The 20,532-nt window shown below is 42.7% G+C and overlaps 5 protein-coding genes across 5 annotated transcripts; 2 read left to right on the plus strand and 3 right to left on the minus strand.

Moving 5' to 3' along the window:
- Positions 1–2,305: 2,305 nt before the first annotated feature.
- N7518_005343 (uncharacterized protein) lies at positions 2,306–4,082 on the minus strand (the record flags this gene model as incomplete). Its single annotated transcript, XM_057186270.1, has 2 exons — positions 2,306–2,551; positions 2,607–4,082. 2 exons carry the CDS (start codon positions 4,080–4,082, stop codon positions 2,306–2,308), a joined length of 1,722 nt encoding a protein of 573 aa, XP_057043040.1.
- A 718-nt stretch (positions 4,083–4,800) lies between these two features.
- N7518_005344 (NAD(P)/FAD-dependent oxidoreductase) lies at positions 4,801–6,503 on the plus strand (the record flags this gene model as incomplete). The annotated part of the gene is made up of 6 exons (XM_057186271.1): positions 4,801–4,956; positions 5,014–5,196; positions 5,253–5,465; positions 5,515–6,138; positions 6,190–6,266; positions 6,341–6,503. The coding sequence occupies 6 exons, from the start codon at positions 4,801–4,803 to the stop codon at positions 6,501–6,503; spliced, it is 1,416 nt and encodes a 471-aa protein (XP_057043041.1).
- Positions 6,504–7,588: 1,085 nt separating this feature from the next.
- On the plus strand, positions 7,589–9,672 carry N7518_005345 (Zn(II)2Cys6 transcription factor; the record flags this gene model as incomplete). Its single annotated transcript, XM_057186272.1, has 5 exons — positions 7,589–8,245; positions 8,297–8,347; positions 8,395–8,519; positions 8,570–8,768; positions 8,833–9,672. The coding sequence occupies 5 exons, from the start codon at positions 7,589–7,591 to the stop codon at positions 9,670–9,672; spliced, it is 1,872 nt and encodes a 623-aa protein (XP_057043042.1).
- Positions 9,673–9,933: 261 nt separating this feature from the next.
- Positions 9,934–12,358, minus strand: optD (uncharacterized protein; the record flags this gene model as incomplete). The annotated part of the gene is made up of 3 exons (XM_057186273.1): positions 9,934–10,229; positions 10,290–12,140; positions 12,196–12,358. The coding sequence occupies 3 exons, from the start codon at positions 12,356–12,358 to the stop codon at positions 9,934–9,936; spliced, it is 2,310 nt and encodes a 769-aa protein (XP_057043043.1).
- Positions 12,359–14,408: 2,050 nt separating this feature from the next.
- Positions 14,409–14,967, minus strand: N7518_005347 (uncharacterized protein; the record flags this gene model as incomplete). The annotated part of the gene is made up of 2 exons (XM_057186274.1): positions 14,409–14,700; positions 14,744–14,967. The coding sequence occupies 2 exons, from the start codon at positions 14,965–14,967 to the stop codon at positions 14,409–14,411; spliced, it is 516 nt and encodes a 171-aa protein (XP_057043044.1).
- Between the last annotated feature and the right edge of the window lie 5,565 nt (positions 14,968–20,532).

The following is a 20,532-nucleotide window of genomic DNA, read 5'->3' on the forward strand; positions in this document are numbered from 1 at the left end:
GAATGGATTTGTTCGTCTTTAAATGTTTTATCTCGAGTGTTATTTCCCCCTCATGCAGAGTTGGCATGCCGGTTCGGAATAGGCTGCTATTCCGAAGGTCGTGGAGCATGCCCGGGTATATAGGCCATGCCACCATACGCGTACAATCTGCCCTGTGACCCAGCCGCTAGCTGAGGAGCAAGGTTAGGAAACTACATATTACAGTGGGGGATTCCTATAGGATGGCTAAGCGGCCATATGATATAAAAGCACCCCTGAGGCATAGATAGGCTTTGGGGGCGAAGGGAGAGAAGAGAAGAAGGATAGATTCTCTAAAGATCTAGCTAACTAACTAAGTTAACAACTAATGCTTCTCGTCTTTATTTGATTAGTTAAAGAGCTATGTGAAGCCTGACAAACCAGGCATCAGCATGTGATCGGCACGTGACTGTCACAACAGCAACGCAGGCACCTTCGGTACCTGTGGCCAAAGTTGAACGTAGCACCGAGCTCAATCGCCCGAAATACATCGTCCCTATATTGGTACCCTCCTTCCTGAAAGGATATCTACGTCCGTGTGTGAGGATAGAACAAAGAATCGGGGAGATATCGGTAGTGATTCACGACAAAGAAAACAAAATTAGTTTCCATGTACTCCGTATTTTACTTTCCCTTTGCAAGCGTGGCTTTGCACCTTCTTTGTTTCCTGAGGCATATAGACCCTGGGTTTCATTTCTCCTTTCCCACTTATTGACAACCTCCGTGGATCTGAAGTATGTCGCCCACGATTCGTTCCCGGCGAATCTAGTTGAAAAATACCTGGCGTGTCAAGTGTTTACGGTCTTCAGTGAAAAAAAAAAAAATTGATAATGCGGATACTTCCGAAGCATTTCCGATCCCGTTATTTCTGCACGAGGAGTGGTCACCCTATGGTGTTCTCCTCTGGCACCCCACTCCCAGTGACGACTCTACTCTCACACCTGTTTCGCAGGCAGGGCTGTCGGTATCCCTGCTATCCCCGTCCAGTCTATCTGGTATCTTCCGGCATCCTCCATTGTCTATATGGAAGGATCGATTCGGTGGAAAAACCCCTCAGTAAGCTTATCATTAGTGGGACCTGCAGCGGTACGTTATTCTAGGTTGATCCACCAAGTGGTAAGGTGATGATGTATCCCTGGAGGATAGATCCGCCTCCTAGTCTAGATAAGATCCTTCACATTCATGATAATATGTCGGAATTATGTTCTTTCTCTGGGCATTATACTTTTTATATAGTAAGGGAATAAAATCAGTCTCCAGGCGTGATCGGGGCTGATATAATTAATGCCCAGAGAAAGAACATACTTACGGTATATTAATATGAATGTGAAGGATCTTATCTAGACTAGAAGGGGCGGATCTATCCAGGGATCTATTTCTCTGGATAACGGAGACGAAAATAACTATACCACAATTTTACCAGGGATGCATCATCACCTTACCACTTGGTGGATCAACCTAGAACAACGTACCGCTGCAGGTCCTAATAATAAGCTTGCTAATAGGTTTGTCCACCGAATCAACCCTTTTATATAGATGGCGGAGGATGTCAGAAGACACTCGGTAGACTGGATCAATTAAGTCTACCAGGGGACGTACGACTATCCTTACCTACTCCACTATATAGGTTAATAGGACCGGTAACCAGATAGAGACGGACTATTTTACTATAGACTCTATATGATCCCTATACTTACTAGCTGACCGTCCTGGATGGTTGGTATTATCATATCGCTCTCGTCTTATCTGCTAGGCCAGACTGTCTCTTCAATATGTAGTGATTACATGCCCAAAAGAGTCGGATCTCAATACTTTAACATGGCACCATAGCACTATAGTACCATGGATTCCTCGGCTTACACCCAATGTCGGCAGGATAACCGAGTTAACGTTTGACTTCATTGTGCAGCCAGTTTACCACCTTAGACATGCTGTTGTATGTTTTTGTTTTTGTTTTGTTCAAGCTTGATGTTTGATGGCAAGAAGGATATCATAGATGATAATTACGGAGGCACTGGTCATTCTGATTTGGTCACGAAAGCTTTAACAAATTTCATTCTAACATTTCATATCTCCTTACAGACAGTCATATAGGGTGATATATACTCATGGATAATAGCCGCAGAGCCCGTAAGTCGTGAAATGATATTTAGCTTTACCAATTAATTGATACTAGGATGTAGATACAAAGCCGAAGCGAAAACAAGATGACCCGGAAATGGTATCTGGGTGCGGGCCATCATCGCAATGAGCTTCCCGATCATGTTTCACATGCAATCACATAAAGCTAATCTCTCTCTTTATACTGCCGAGCCGCATAACGAACATATTGAGGAGCAACAATGCGTCGGAATGCCTTTCCATATCGAAGGAAGACAACGAAAACCATCAGGATAGCGATTGCAATCACCAAAATAGTGATGAAGGTATTTTTGAGACCAACCCTCGCCACCCATGGTGATAACGCGAAGATAAATGCCGTGCTGAAAGTATTACGCGTGAGTGTAACACCCACTAGTGCATCTCCAACTATCTGGATTGGTGTTAGAATATGCTCTGAAAGAATCATGGGTTCAGAATGGACTTACATCTTTGTACGAGTCAGTCAAGTAGGTGATGGTGAGAGTGTTGATAGGGGTGACACCGATGTTATATAATGCCAGCCCGACGGCAATGACAGGCCATGGCCGGTTGTCATTCAGCCCGATAGCAAAGAGAAGTGCGCCTGCGATGATAAATGGGAGAAAGGGAATCATACACCAGAGACGCATCTCGGGGTCAAAAATGCCGTTTCGCCGGCGAGAGAGAAATAGAATCCACCAATCACTCAGTGGGCCAACAATGAGCGCACCGATAGAGACGCCAATCATTCTCGGTAGGCTCATGAGGCCAACCTCGTAGGAAGAGAAGTTATAGGGAGCCTTGGGCAGGTAGGCCGACATAGTAGTTGACATGACATCTCCCAGAGCCACCAAGATGCCATAAACAAGTGCTGTCCATGCGATGGCTGGAATAGTCGTGAGAATAATGAGAGGTTGATACATATGTCGAAAGAAGGACTCGTTCTTGGTATTGGATGAAGAAGTGGTGGTTGTTAAAGCGAGTCTTTGCCAATACGTCTTCATGGGAATATTCGGGTTGATTGTGACAGCAGTGATGTTGGTTTCATCTGCTTTGATTGAGCCGAGATCTGCGAATCCTTGTTCCGCATATATTTCCTTCATTCTGGCGGACGAAAGCTTCTCCAAATCGTCTTTGTTGCGGTCTTCTTCTTGAGGGTTCGGTGCAATGGACCGGTCTTCATTCGTGGTATCCAACTGCACATCTGGAGTGGCGGGAGAAGCCGGCGGGCAATACTTGGTCTCTTCGTATCCGAAACCGACAACAAACATTGTCACACCGAAGATGATAGTATTCAGCCACCAGATCCACCTCCAACCCAGACCACTGGCAACAAACCCGGCAATCAGAATACCCAGGTAGCTAGAGAGAAGCCACGTCCAGACATAGAGGGCATTCATTCTTCCTCGTTGGTGCACGAAGAAAAGATCCGCAATGGTCATTTGCACGATGACCTCTGCCAGACTCCCGAAGAAGCATTGTATGACGTTGATCGCCATGAGGTCTCCCACAGTTTGCATCTTAGCAGACCAAATGCAGACTCCGAATTGAACGATCGTGCTGAACAGATACAAGGGTCGACGTCCAAACTTGAGCGCAAATGGAATCAGAATGACAGAGCCGACTCCCAAAGCAGCACAGCCAGCAGCATAGCTGTCATTTAATATCTCGCTGGTGAAACCGAGCTCTGTCTCCATGGGTCCCCATGTTGGTGTATTGGCGTTGATGAACTCGGCGACCATAGCAACATAGAAGCAGACTAGTCCCATGTTCAAACATTTCCGCCATGGGGCCCAATTGAGGGGATCGTTGGGATCGTCGGATGGTCGTGGTTGTAGAATAATAGTTTTTCCATCGGATGCAGTTGCATCTGCAAGGTGTAATGTACCGGGAGGCCACATGGAATTGTTGCCAGTACCGCTATTCGGAAGCGTCGAAGACATATTGAGATCGAAGATGATAGACCGCAGAACTAGATGAGTTGTGAGGTCTGAAGGGTGCACATATGTTTGCCAGAATCAAAAGTTGGGCATTCTTGGAATATAAGAAGTCGGGTGTCGGACAGTGGCCATGAATGAGGCCAGAGAGCAGAGCTTCTATTAGCAGATAGAATCTACATTACTCAATTACTCATTTGTGAGGTTATCACAAAAAGCCTTATCTGTTTGAAGTGGAGTGCTATAAACCAGTCCAATTGGTGGAATGTTCCGGGAGTGGCAGGGTTAAACGTGTGAACTAAGATGGCCGTGGAGCAAAAACCAGGGCTTCTTCTTTTAATTGGCGCAAAGTCCCGGTTCACCCCACTGGAGAAGTCGATTAAGTGAATTAAGATAGCCGTGGAGCGAAAAAGTGGTGGAAAGTCCCAGTTATCGCAGAGAACAAAATGCGGAGTGGCGAATGAGGGCCCACCAACTCAACCTTTCTGTATGTAGTCAGATGTAACTTTCCGAGCAAGACAAGGCGGCTTATCGCTTGACTCGGAATGCTAACGCGCCATGTGTCAGTTCAATGGCGAGACAGGAGACAGGTGGGGGGAGAGCGGGGGGAAGCGGACACGTATAAATTTATTTCGAATCTCCAAAAATTCATCGCTCACATCTACTGGATACCGTTCGGATCTGCATTGGGTTGTTCGTTTACTTTCTTCAGATAACCGACAAAATGGGACAAGATGCATTCGAAAACTTTGGTTTTCCGAAACGGACCAACTATTCCATTTCGCACTGGCTACAATCGGTGCAGGGCGATCCTCTTCTGGATCATCGAACAACACCAGAGTTGCCTGCGTCTGCAGATATAGTGATCATAGGATCTGGCGTGAGTATCTTCCGATGTTCCTGTGAAATGTGGAAGGGTTGCTAAGAGTTGAAATAGATGTCTGGGACAATAATCGCCAAAAACATCGTGGAAACCTGGCCCGAAAAGAAAGTGGTCGTTATTGAGGCCCGTCTATTCTGCTCCGGTGCTACTGGTAGAAATGCTGGTCACTGCAAGCCTGACCAGTGGCGAGGCTTCATAGGCTATGAGAAACAATTTGGTACTAAGCAGGCCCTGAAGGTATCAAATTATCAAATTATCCGGCTATGCCTCCATACGCTAACGTAGACCTCCAGATTCTGCAAAACGAACAACAGACATGGTCCGAAGTCGTACAATACATAAAGGAGAACAGTGTCGAATGCGAACATTGGAGTGGTGACACACTGGATGTTCCAGTTACCCCCCAGGCCGCGGAGAATGCAAAGAACATATTTGAATGCTACAAGGCGGCGGGCGGCAACGTTGACCATATCAAAGTTACAAACGACCCCAAAAAAGCAGCAGAGGTTCGCAAAAGTGATGCATCTTTAATTGACCCGGCTGACAGGAATCCAGATATCGCAAATCAAAACCGCACAAGCATGTTATGCGTGGCCGGCATCGACGCTACACCCCTGGAAACTTGCGGCGCATGTTATGCGTGACAATATCAAGAAAGGGGTGAACCTCCAAACAAAGACTCAAGCCACCAGTGTCGTCCATTCTGGGGAAGATCAACACAAGTGGGTCGTCAAAACCGAACGTGGCGATATCAAGTGTTCCGAAGTTGTCCATGCAACCAATGCTTATAGTTCTGCACTCGAACCGTCTCTGCGGGGGCTCATCACGCCATGTCCTCACATTTGCAACAAGGTTATCCCACCCAAGGCTGATGCAGGCTTTGAAGGCTTCAAGGGCTCTTATGGTGTTCTACTCCCCCAAAACGCCCTGATCACCATCAATCCTCGTTTTAACGGAGGCGGCGGGGTTCTTTTCGGCGGCAGCAACCCAGGTCAAGATGAGTTTATGGAGTGGCTAGAGAAAAACCCGCATCGGTACATTGACGATGGTCTGACTGGATTTGACTCGGTCACGAAGGCTATCCAGGAATTCGCAGTAGAAGGATTCAAAGGATGGCCCACCGATGCCCTGAAGCAGGGGGAGACTTACAAAGAGGCCTGGAGTGGCATCCTTGGACTTGTAAGTGCTTCGCTTGATGTGAAAATCGAATATGGGCTAATATTAGATCAGAGCGAAGACGGACTGCCTTTCGTCGGACAATTACCTGCACTTCCAGGCCAGTGGATTTGTGCTGGGCACCACGGGCAGTAAGTTCATACATGTCTCCCACGCTGCCTAAATGGTTGTGAACCGGGCTACGCTGATACTTACAACTCATTAGTGGCATGGCACGTATCTTCACCGCAGCATCCGGCTTGGTCAAGTTGATGAATGGAAGCTCTTGGACAGATACGCGGCTGCCCGAGGTTTTCCAAATCACGGCAGCAAGAACCGAACGGCTGAAAGAGCGCGTGAAGATATCACCTGTTCGTGCTCGTATCTGAGTCTCCAAGCAAAATATTGGGAGTGTGGTATGGCAAGGTCGAGCTTAGTGTTAGTATGTATTTTTGACTGGTACGTTCCCATGGGGCTTGGACTTGCTAGGACCGTGTAAATAAAATTTTTCATATGTTATAGAATTCCATACCTCCTAGATATCTGCGCACAATAATGCTCTACCAAAAACTTTCGCCATTTGTATTATTTGCTCTGATACGCCCGAGTTGCGGCACATTTACGTCATAGTCCAAGAATGATGACACATCATCAGGTGATTTTATGCTAAACTGCACGTGACCCATACAAATTCCCACAAGTTCAATTACAATTTGTCACCATGTCTGTTGAGATTCAGTTAACTAACTAATTAACTACTAAAAATACCATTTCTTGTATAAGAATGATAAAGAAGAAACCCCTACATTAAATAATTTCCTAATCCGCACATTGCGGGCACAAGTCACGTTACTTAGCCTTGTAATCTCCCAACTCCACCCACAATTGGGGAAAGCGTAGAAATCACGGCAATGCGGGGATTTATAAGAATCGGTGGAATGGGACTAGTTCACTCGTTACCAATCACTTATTTGGGTGGTTTTTTGTTTCGATTTCGGATTTTCCTTTGGCAAATTGATGAGCCAATCAGAAGACTTGATCAATCTTGCGAGTGATAAGCTCTGAAAATGTACTGGGAAAAGAGTCTCCGTGCTATCTCTCATCATTCTCACTACGTCCAGCCTTGCTCCCAGAACGTGACCACACTGCAAAATCGAGGCCGGTTGAAAGATTGATGGGCTATTTTCCATTGTATTCTGCTTCATGTTTCAACCTGGACATAATAAGAGACAGTCATCCCGAGGCACTCCATCGGGAAGCAGGACACCGCTCGCGTGCGTGAAATGCAAAGAAAAGAAATTGAAGGTAGGAATACAAACCTCAAGTTAAGCTCAGTCTCCTAATCCAATAATAAAGTGTGACAATAGGGTCTCGGGATGTAGTAACTGTCTCCGTGCTGGATCTGGTCGGTATTTCTTTTGCCACTCGGCTTCTTCCATTGATATGCGGGTTTGTGATGTTAATCTGACACCGAATGACAGTCTGTCTCGTGGAAGATCCAGTAACGAGAGCATATCGGCCGCGAAACTACATTGAAATCTTAGAGAAACGGGTGACATTTCTCGAGAGTCTTCTGAGGCAATGTCGTCCAGATCTTGCCAATAGCGACCCGCTCAGACAATATACACTTCCACCAGAAGTTCAGCCAAATTCAGTTCCCCTAGCTCAACACATTGAAACACCCGATCAACGGCACGGTGATCAATCAACCTCATCCAGAGCCAAAAGTGATGTCGAGGAAGATGACGGTGTTGACAAGCTGTCATCAAAGGTCGGCCTACTAAGTCTCAATGCAGCTGGAGCGGAGCCTCAATATTTGGGGTCATCTTCGATTTTTGCTTTCTCACGCCTGATCAATTCATCCCTTCGCCAAGTGGTTTCCTCTGACTTTCCGACGGCTAACGTGCTTGATTGGACTGAGAACCGCTCTTCCGTGCTACCATCACCGTGCTTATTGCCCTCCTACGAATCGGCTGTCAAACTTAGCGACATTTATTTTCAGAATGTTAATACACATTACCCCTTCTTACATGAGCCGACCTTTAGGGCGTGGGAGTCGATGCTACTGAACGAGTCGACGGAATTGGGAATTCTTCTCCCCAATTCTGTCTCGCTGTTTTTCTTGAATATGGTAAGAGAGGAAACGGCCTTATTCTCATTGAAATTATACTCACAGTGCTAGGTGTATGCTGTTGGCGCTTTGCTTTTACCCAGTCTCGGATTCTCAGCAGAGGTAAGCAGACATTTCGATTGACCTACGGAAAGCTGACTGGCTCTTAGCGTTTATACACGTCAGCACTAATGTATATCGATGATATCCTGGCCTATGATAATCTAGAAGCTATACAAGCCATCCTGTGCTGCGCAATTTACTCACTTAGGTCATCCACTGGCACTTCGCACTGGTATGGACAGCATGAATACGAGGAAATGATGTTTCGCTGATGACATATAGGAAACTCGCTGGTCTAGCACTCCGTCAGTGTATTGATCTGGGTTATCACCGGAATACAAAGCACCTTGCAGCGCCTAAAGATCTACTTCAGGTAGAGCTACGTAAGAGGGTATTCTGGTGTGCCTATGTGATTGAAACTCAAGCTGCCGTCATGCTGGGCCGACCTCTTGGTATCCCTTACCAGGAGGTCGATGTTGAAGTATGTTTGAAATTACTAGCCCAAAGGCACGCATTACGTGTTGTTCTAATGTACTCTCGTATAGTATCCGATTGACATCGATGATTCATGCATAAATGAAACTGGTCTTGTTGGCACGCCACGGAGCTCCCCGACTGACGCACCAACCAATATGACGAGAGCGATTCATACATTTCGAATTCGACGTCTTTTGAATCGAATTCACACCTATATTTACTCAAAAGCCGACCCACGCTACTCAAGAAAGCACGACCAACAGACCGATGTGAATAATATCCGTGCCGAGATCGAGAAGTGGCGCTCTGAAATTCCACCCACAGCTTTTCACGCCGGTGAGGAGCTTGTCTTGTTTACGACTGCAGATTGGTATGATCTGGAATACAACTACACGATCTTACAGCTTTACCGAGCCCAAATCGTCGATCACCGCGTGGAGACTACAGATGAGGTTTTCCTTGATTGTCTGGGCGCTGCAGAGAACATTTGCCGAAGCTATCGTCATCACTTTTTAGGAAAGCCAACGAGATGTACCTGGGCAGCACTTCACGAGCTTTTCCTTGCAGGATTGACATATCTTCACTGCCTTTGGACATCACCTGCCGCACGACAGGCAGCTGGCCATGGGCAAGCAAACAGCACATGCAATGACTGCACAATTGCTTTAGTGGTCATGGCCGAACGATGGGATGTTGCTGCACCCTTCCGTGAGATATTTGTGGCGCTCGCTAGCCGAACAATGTTGATGATGAGTGATAAGGCGGATGAAAATGTATCTAAAAACGTGGCTTCGGCTGATTCCGGTAATTGGGCTGAAGAGGACTTGACGGAGTGGATGAGAATTGTGGCCGATGCCGGTGTGCTTGAGGGCTTTAACGGACTTTTGACTGGTTTACCCAGCGAATGACTCTATCTTCGGTCTATGCTTGCGAAGGACATGAGTCTCATTTTGTATGGTTGCTGGAATTTAACTACAGCCCAAGTTATCAAATAGGTTTATGCGAAATGGTCATAATGATATCTCTAAAATACGGATTGTTGTGACGCCCCCAAACAGAGCCACGACGATGCAATAAGCACTATGGATGCAATAAGCACTATGTAATGTTTCAAAAGTTGTTTGGGACCGCGCAGACTCTTCGCCGTGATTGACGTGTGATCATCTGCCTCAACTGAACGTCCCATTAGCAGGCCCGAAATACCCGACAGCTGGCATCGACTTGTATGGTACACCCTGGGCGTCGGCAGTATTCAAGTACACGTTATTCCCCCACCAGTCAGGGAAAGTGGCACCAGGGTACGAGATGCAAAAGAAAATAACGATGCCACTGAGGGCAAGACCTGTATCAAGGGCAGCTGCCAAGATATAATTGTACTTGGTCCACCAAGCAAAGAATCGGCGTTTGATGAAGTGGTTGAAGGCAAAGTTAACCAGCGCCCAGCTGGAATAGTTAATCCCGGTCGCTAAAAAAGCATTGAGTTAGCTATTGAAATAAAGAGAGACTGGCAAGTTGTGGGACATACCAGGTGGGACGTTGTAAGTTCCGACAAAAATGAGTGGCCAGTTGATATACTTCCAAAACTGGCGTCTAGTATAACGGTAGAGGAGGAAAGTCACAACTGGAGCGATAGCACCGATCCAGAAGAAGTGCAGCAGAGGGGAATAGATCTTGCCCACGGAGTAAAGCCGACGGGGTCCAACAAGACCCCAAATAACAGATGAAGAATAGACAGTCCGGCCATTTGGACAGGAAAACCCATCCGTCTGGCCAGATTCGCAAATATCCGAAATATTACCAAGCATCCAAAGTGTAACGCCGGCCTGTGTGAGTGCGCCCAGGATAGTGGCCACAAACTGCGCTACAAAGCAGGTACGTGGCGGCACTTTCAGATAATGGGCCAATTTCATATCCATGGAGAAGTAAACACCCTGTCCCACGACATCCGTGGAAATGATCTTGAAAATCATATTGGCGAGTGGCTTTCCTTCGAACATATATCCACCAATGAACTCGGCCAGAACATTCAGCTGATTCGCATCCACGTTCGTAATGCCCTGTACGATACCGCAGGGAACCATGTATACAACCGGGATGATCAAGGCCAGAAAAACTCCGTAAACCGGAAGTTTAGTCTCATAGACTTCGACCATCGCGATGGACATTGCCATGATAACCACGATAATGCCAGCGTACCAGTACCACGGGGTCCGCCGGTACGAGGCACGGATGAGCCGAGCGTGAATATCGAGCTTATTCCGGCCTTTAAGAGCAGCCCACAGGTCGCGACTATGCCAGAGGGCGATGTGCGAGAGGACTGAGGTTATGGCAGCAAATGAAAGTCCGTATACGAAGGCAAACGTTGCGCTCAAGTATGGAGGCGAGTACTTTTGGTAAGCCACTGTATCTAGAGTATTATCCGCAGAAATGACTCGAGCCGTGTCGTAGATGGCGCCCGTGTTATCGTACACGTCGGCTGTCATGAGTGGGAGATAAGCTGTGAACCAGGTATTGGTGTAGTAAAGGGCGGGTGTGACAATCCAGTAGAAAAACGCGAAGCCAGCGAAGACATTCAACGCAGCCCATGATGGCGATAGGAGCGGGTTGGTGTTGTAGGCAATCTGGCTCCAGTCGAAGGTAATTGGACTTAGACCGAGACCTGTCTGCATGCCGAAGAGATGGTTGACGATGACGTTCTTCGGTGCGATCCAGCAGACCCAGGTGAAATAGGATAACGCAGTGAATATAAGACCGGGGAAGAAATACCAGACAAAGGCACCGGTCATAACGTACATGAAGAATCGGAGACGGGTTATGCGCCATCCATCTGCGATCGAGTTCGCTCGCGAATGCAACGTTTCTAGCATAGCACAGTTGGATAATACACCTGGCCAGACGATGCGAGCCGGTTCGACGAGCCATGGAGCTGCGAGACCCGCGACGCCAAACCCAAGAAGTTGTGCGACGAGAACAATGAGCACGTAGAAGCCGGGTTTGAGATTGAAATTGTAGAAGTTCTTGCTGGCAGCCTGGATAATGTTTGTCGCGTCCGCTGAAGCATACCCGAAGGACACATTGCTCATAATAACGATAAGCGCGTGCTCTTTGATATTAAACGACCTGTCTGGGTTGACAACGAATGTGCCCAAAGGCCCGAGTCGGATGGATGTGAGAGGGAGGGTCTTGGCCAGGAACACCCCGATTGGATAGGCAAGTAGTTCTGCTACTAGGGCCACAATATGAACCGACGGGTAGCGCAGCGAAAAGAACTGGTTGATACCAGATCCGAGCATAGTGAAAACAATGCCTAGGAGCCACATCCGCACCGTATTCACTGGCATGCTAGGGTCATCCGTCTCGGGGACAACAGCCCTAACTGTGGTCACTGTTAGTCAATCGACATATATATCAACAGTGAGCTAGGTACACACCTTCGGGGAATGGAGAGCGGTGCGACTCATAGCTGAACTCTTCATTTGTATTCTCGGGGTCCTTTTCCAGATTGATTTGGTCTGAGTGGCCTTCGACTACCTCTTCATCCACTCCGACGAGAGCGGGTTTGATTGTGTCGGAATCTAACTTTTTGGAATACATGGTAGAAAAATTTGCGCAGTCTCAGCGCTTTTGCGGAAAAAAAAAACAAATGAAATACAGTGAGACACGGCGCCTTTTTTAGGAATTGGCCATGGCGGGGACGAATTTAGTCCGACGCGTACTGAGGGGAAACAGAGATAAGGCATTCTGACGGTTGACTTTCCGGTGGAGAGAGTGGGTTTAGCTTAACTTGACTAACCTTAGCTTAAGATAGTGGACTCACCCCTCAAAAACTGTCCTATGAACAAAGCCACTAGTGGTTAGCCTACATTAGTTTGCTTTCAAGTTGCCGACGAAAGATAGCGATGGCAAGCGAGATAAGAAGATGACAAGGATTGAGTCTGTGGCCGAGCGCAAAGCCCTAGAGAGGTTTAGTCCGAGACAAGGCTCGAGAACTAGAAAGTAAACCGGTTTATGGTGAAGACTTCCGGCCGGCAGTGTTATCATTCAGTTATTCTTGTGTAACGAAGCACGTGTTTTTTTTACCCTTTCTTTACCATGCAATGGACATTGAACCTCGTATACAGAGGTTTCGGAGTCCGACTAGGACTCCAAATATGATACGCCAAGCTTCAGCCACGGGCCAAGTCCAATCAAGCTTTGCACTGAGTAAGCTCCGGTCAAACGCACCAAAGCCAATTAACGGCATCAAATTCATTTTCTTCTGTATGAATATTCCCTTGCGGCAACTCGAGACACCATTGTAGTGTGTCTCGACATATCAGATCCATCCTTTGAGGAAGGATAACGACGGCACACTTCACAATGATATCCCAATTACTCCTCACTATGGCAGGATAAGCAAAACTGCTGATTTGGCCTCGATAAAAGCTGTTATTTATATCTGTTCTGGTCCAAATAACTCAACCTCGCGGATTAACTGTTTGAGGTCCTCGGGGGTATCGCGCAACTCGTCTCGAAATTCCTTTGGCTTGGTGATAGAATTTGCGACCTGAACTATAACAGTGGTAAAAGTGATGGCGCTGGAAACAACACCTATGACCTCAGCCATCGCGACCGGTTAGAGGATTGTAAATTGATGATTGCTCAGGCGGGGGATGGTTGATAGTAGGGGGGGGGGCGACCATTACTAAATCGGGAGCACTTTCACGGGTTCCAATCGTTATTGTCGAACACTGAGGTGGATCCATGGTGAAATACAAGGATGAGACCAGCTACGTTTGATGAAGCCTTTTAGCTCAGCAAAGAATTTTTCAATAGGGTTTAGGTCCGGCGAGTAGGGTGGCAGATAAACCAACTTTACTCCCGCGTCGGCATACATCTCTGCAATATTCTCAGAATGGTGAAACGACGCGTTGTCCATGATCAGAACAGATTTAGGCTCGGGCCATCTTCCGCAGTGCTGAAGAAGCTCAGCGATAAAGTCCTCAAATATAGTGGCATCAGTTGAGCTGCAAAACACACGAGAGAGGACAATTCCATCTTAGGCATACGCGGGAAGTATCTGGCATCGTTGGTCGCGGTGAAACTGGGACACTTATACGGGAGCTTTTCCAACCGGTGACCAGCCTGTCCGTCTAAACCCGGCCCGTTTGTCACAGCCTGATTCATCGACGTATACTAACTAGATGATACGACTGAAAGTCGGAGAGATTGTACAAATAATATTCTCACAATTCAGCGTTTTGCTCTCGAGCTATCTGTCGAGCTTTCTTTTTAGACCAACGGTTAGAGACCAGGGTCCTCCGAATACTGGAGGTCGTTGCTAGTGTTTGGAATTCATCCCAGAGGAAGACGGCCATCTCATCTAGATAAAGACCAAGTTTTTCGAGCAAGTGATCGCGTTGGTGTAACCAGGCCCATCGTTACCTTGCCACCTCTGCCGGGAATGAACGTCGGCTCCCTCGGCGATCAGGCGGGATACCATCTGATAGCTTGCATAGGGGATGGCGGCACCGAGCACAGTCTCGAACACACCCCGCGCGTGGTTGATCTAAGTGGGATGGCTTTTTTGTTCCATGAGCGTGCACATAGACATCCGAGTTCGGAACCGAGCAGCCCATGTCCAGAAGAAAGCAGATGAAGTCTTCTAAGCGTGCAATTTGATCTCGATTTTCATGTCCGGAGGCGACCGTACCGAGAGAACCCTTATAATGGATTTGTCCCAGTGCTTTAGCCGCGCTGAACAGGGGTGTTTCCCCATGTACCGCGATCGGTCATGCAACGTCCCCAACGGCGGATCATGGTGTAGCAACCAGAGCATTACCTCATGGTTTGCAGCCGCGCAGGCATCATTGATTGGAGAACTCTGATTGCGCACGAGATATTGGTCGATGGGTTCCGTGAGCGTCGAATCCGCCAGATAAATCTCCAGCAGGGGCCTTGAGCACATCAAAGCTGCCGGATCTTGCCGCATGAACTAACGGATGATAGTAGTACGTCTCGTATTCTTCCCAAAAGACCCTCGTGTTGGCGCTATCATTATACAAATGGAGAGAGGCCACATCATTGTTTGTCAAAATGTCAGCCAAAAGATCCTGGTAGGGAGCTTCGTACAGCGGTACTCCATCTTCGTCGTTGAAAGCGGGCAGGTACGGTCCCATGTCACCGTCGTCAAGGTATGGTTGCCGAAAGCGGCTGTATGCCATTGTGTATAAGAAATGATATGATAGGAATTGGTTTTGATGTATAGGAGAGGTGGACATGAAATAAAGAGAAAAGGAGACCGAGTGACCAGGTGGACTTGGAAAAGTATTTTAGTATTTCTAGTACTGGTATTGTTGTATTGTTTGGTATGCGCGGTATGGTGAATTACGGAAACAAGATTTGCCGATTACGGAAATTCAAATACCTGAATTGACTCTTTCTATTGCGGCATACATCTACTAACCTTGTAGAAATGTCTACGCTGGCCGCGATTTTCAAGTACCTTGTATAAATTTACTATGGTATTTCAGGTAGACATGACCTATAACCACCCATATTATTCTGATCACCTGATCTGCCACTATGTTTGTGGGAGGAGAACAAATAAGCTAACTTGGGCATACGAACTTGGGCATACGAAAGTCATTATGGCCAAGTTTCACCAGATAGGCGCCACGAGCTAGAGGTGTTACCGTGTTAGGTTCAACAACTTTGGCAAAGGGACCGTTTTTCGGATATGGACTGGTAGACGCTTTGGGATGAGCGGCGATCGTATAACCCATGAAGCTCGAAGGGAGAACTCCGGCGTGCCGAAAGTTGACTACCCAGAGTTGGCCGTGTTTATCGATAGGAAAATTGCTTGGGTTTATATTTGAATAGTAGCATAGCAGCGGGTCAGAGATAAAATCCACTTTATCTTGTCTCCCCGTGATACGGTTATTTCATTCTAAACACTATAGATAGGTCAGTTCGGCCAAAAGAGTTGCTCCCTTCCCGAATCTGAGAGAGACCCAACTCTAGATCGTCACACAGGCAATATATGAAATATGAACGCTTCCCTCTTCTTGCTGGCGCTAAATATTAGAGCTAGACCAATGCAATGGATGATGAAAGTATGGGGTAGAATGTGATTTGATTACAACTCTAGGAATCAATGTGCACTACCTAGGCAGAAGAGGGAGGTGAGCCAGGCCAAAAGGCGCAAATTAATCGACGTCGATACCTAGGTAAGCGTGCAGCTCTTAGGCATGCTATCATCATATCTTTCATGTTTGCTTGCTCGCTTACTGTTTGCGTTACTTCATTGGATAGATTGTTAGCTAGCTAAGCGAGAAGGTTCGACGTTTGCAATGTTTGCAAAGGGTCAGCTATATATATCAATAGGCTGCTTTCTGTTACGTGCCAGGTTCTCTTCAACAAAAGAAGTGCATTGCTAATCAAATATCAAGTATAAAGAAGAAAGGAAAAGAAAACAAAACGTAAAATAACAAACGGGTCCTTATACCCCTTCGGGGGCACAGCCCTATCCTCGCTTAGCCATAAAGGAAGGTACGATTGCTTACGCAAACGACCAACGGTACGATCCTAAATGGGAAGGTACGAGTTCTATATATACTAATTATGATATAACCCCTGGGTAAGAATATATTTAGTCCCTAAATGCTAGCTTCTCGTTATCTATATGGTTGTCTAATATTCAATTATCCCGCGCGGTCTCAATCTATTCTTATAGATATATCGGTAGTCTAGGCTTCGCTAGATAGGTATTATAGAATTCCTTAATTATCTCTAGAGTATTCTTAAAGTTACCGGCCGGGTACTATATAGGATCTAGGTTATATCCTAACTACTATATATAGTACTATAGCTTCCTATAATACTTTCTTATATCTAGGATCTTTTTAACTTCCTACTTATTAGTCTATCCTACCTATATTGGAGGTAGTGGATCTGTATATTATCCTATAAGTAGTTCTATACTCGCTGCCTTTTATAGCTTACTTAGGTTAAATACTAGGTAGACGTTAATTAACTATAGTAGTTCTAACTTATATATATTCCTAACCTTTTCGATAATCTTATAGGGTCTATTAGTTATATAGGAGAGTTTTCGACTTAGATAGTCCTATAGCTAATCTTTTATAGTAATAAAGACTAGGTCGCTAATATCGAAGTCCTCTTTATAATAATAACGGTTAGCCTATTATATTTATAGTTCCTATAACTTCGCAATTTATTTATATATATCTTCCTAGATTTATTATAACTTTAAGAGTCGATTAGCTATCTCTTATTTATTATATATTAGTCCTATATAATTCTAGTCGAAAGATATTACTGGTTTATAACCCTATTTAACGAAGAAAGGGGACCTCTTTATTATATCCTATAGAAGAATTAATACTACGAAATCTACTATTAGTAGGTATTCTAACTAATTATCCTAATTATATTTAATATATAGTCTCAATCGCTATACTATAAACTAATTTATAATTTCGCTCTAGCTATCTATCTATAGGTAGTATATAGTAGATAGTTTTCACTTAATCCCTAGGATTCTATAGAATTCTATCTAGAACTTAGAGATAAACTGTCCTTCTTAGTCTAATATAATAGTTTTAGGGATTCCTATAATCTATATAATATTATCTATAAATAAACGCGCTATCTACTTTATATTAGTATCTTTATAATAGAGAATTAATATTGGTCTCTTATTTAGTTAGTTAATAATAATAAATACTGTATTATAGCTATATCTATCCTTTAGGAAGGAATAGAAATCTATTAATAGATATTATCACAGTCGTTTAGGAATCGGTAGTAGGTATAGGAGACTAGGTATACAATCTCTCTAGGTCTTTATATATTTATATACTAGATAGTTATCTATATATTACTTTATATCTATAACCTATCTTAGCTAATAGTATCTAGTTATAATAAGCTTCTTAAGTTTCTTAATACTAGGGTATATAGTTAGTAGTTATTAGTATATCTTATTAAATAACTATACTTAAAGATCCCCTTTATCGGGTACTTCTAGATAATCTTTAAATAGTAGTAATTTATCTTATACTACCTAATAGGGATCCGTTTAATCTCTTATAATCTATTAGAATACTTCTAGCTCTAGGTTCTAGCGGTTTACTAACTAAACCTATTTAATTATATCTAGGTCCTATATAGTCTTAACTAATAGAGGGAGAGCCTTAGTATCTTATATAGGTTCTATTTATAAGGGAGATACCTCAATTTCTAGTACCGGTTCTATTTCTTCTCCGAAATATTCTTTAGGGAGTAATATAAGGTATTAACTAATATCTATATAGGGACTTTCCTTTCTTAAAAGGATATCTATAATAATATTCTGTTTCTTAGGATAGTATTTAATTATAAAGTAGAACTATAAGAGGAACTTACTCTATTATACTTATTATTAATTTATCTATTATACTATTATAAAGTATTTAAGAGATTAATAATCTATAAGGATCTTAAAACGTTCTATATAAGAGAGTCCTTTAAGTTCTAGGTACTATTCCTAGAGTATATAAATAATCGTAAGGAGTTCTTTATCCCTAATTTTATAATTAAGCTCTATAGGTTATATAGTCTTTAAGAAGAAGGTAATAGGATACTAAAAATCGTTAGTCTTATAGTATTATAAGAGGATAGTACTAATAACTCTATTTAAGATATCTATCTCTATATAGGTCTAGAGGTCTAGATTATAATACTATAGGATAGGTATAGTTATTAATTTATACTTTAGTTATATAAATGCTTACTTATAGTCTAGTAACCATTTATATACTATATTATACTATATAAGATAGTATAATAGTTTCGAAAGGAAACTATAATCCTTAATAAATTATTAATAGAAGTTATAGAATCCTAAGAAGGACTATATTCCTTTAATTATTAATAGTATCTTCTAGTTCTTAATAACTACAATCTTTTCTAGATCTACCGTAATACCCTTAGTACTTATAATAAATCCTAAGAACTTGGTTTTCTATATAGAGAATTTATACTTAGATAGTATAACCTATAATCCTACCTTTTATAACTATTTAAGGACTTCTCTAATATACTTCTTATATTCTTTAAGTATCTTACTATAGATTATAATATTATCTATAAATATAACTATATAATTATCTATATAGTCTCTAAGTACTATATTTATAAATCGCTAGAATATTACTAGACTGTTTATAAGACTAAATAGAGTTACTTTATACTTAAACGATCTATATTAGGTATAGAATATTATAAGATCTTCTATAGCTAGTATTAATCTAATATAGTAGAAACCTTAATAGATATCGAGCTTTATAAAGAACTTCGCTTTACTTATTCGTTAGAATACTTTATTAATAAGGGGTAATAGGTAATAATCTTTCCTTATAATTATATTTAATCTTTAGAAGTCTATATAGAAACGTAGACTACTGCCTAGCTTCTTAGCTATTAAGATCGGTAAGGTATATAGAGCTAAATTAGGTATAATAAATCCTTTTTCGAGGTTATTAAGGATATATTATTTTATAGCCTTTAGTTTATCTAATAATAATTTATAGAGTAGATAGTATCTTAGCTATACCTCTACTTTAAGGATGATTTTATAGTCTACTCTTAGATAATATAGTAGTAGTTTATTAGACTTCTTCTTAGAGAATATTTCTATAAGATTATAGTACTCTCTTAGAAGGGTTTATTTAATCTTATTAAGTTCTATATCCTTTATAATTATAGATTTAATATTAATAATCTAATCGATTTTATAGAGTAAGGTCTAGAAGACTTCGATATCTTTATCGATAATCATTTATATTTATAAATAATTAAATCCTACCTAGCCGATAATACTAATATCTATTAGTAGGAGAACTTCCTTTATTTCCTTCTCTAGTACCTCTATTTAGAGAGGTACTAGTTCAATTTTATTATTTAGGTTTTATACTATCTTATAATACTCTTTAACTTACTAGTATCTATATTAATATTCCCTTATAATAGGGTATAGCTTCTAAGTCTTTAGGTTCTATTATAGATTACTTAAGGCTTATTTCTTAAAGAGATAATTATATTATTCTATATCCTTCTAGTAATCTAGCTCAATTTATATAGGCCGTTTAAGGATTATTATAGGTACTAGTATAGCTAACTAGCCTACTACCTTATCGAAAAGGGTATTCTTATCTAGCTAGATTATATAATACCGTTAGTAGTTAAGGAGGACATTATTCTTAGTAAACTATATATATCTAATAATCATATTATATCTACCTAGATCCGCTACTAATATAGGAACCTACTATTAGATCTAGTTATCTATACTTAGTATAAGGACAATAGTATATATAATCGGTTAGGATAATTTACTATTAAATCCTCTAACTAGATACTTATAGTCTAGCTTATAGGTATATAATCCGAATTTCTTACTAAGTAGTATAACTAGTTCTATATTAATAAATATTAAGCTATCTACTCTAGTATCTACTAGTACTAAGATTATAAAGGAATATCTATTATAAGTTAATCTTATATTAAATACTAAACTATCTTATAGACCTCCTAAAAGCTTATATAGATCTAGTATATATAGTAATACTTATTTCCTACCTAAGATTAAGACTTCTCCTAGGCTATTACTTTTCCTAGGTCTATATTATCCTCTAATTCTTTAAGTTTAGTTATATATAATTAACTATAGGTCTAGTTAGTTATAGTAACGGTACTTATAGCTATATTTACCTTTTTCTTTAGGT

This window comes from Penicillium psychrosexuale, assembly GCF_028828465.1.
Source record: "Penicillium psychrosexuale strain IBT 29551 chromosome Unknown utg000003l, whole genome shotgun sequence".
NCBI lineage: Eukaryota > Fungi > Ascomycota > Eurotiomycetes > Eurotiales > Aspergillaceae > Penicillium > Penicillium psychrosexuale.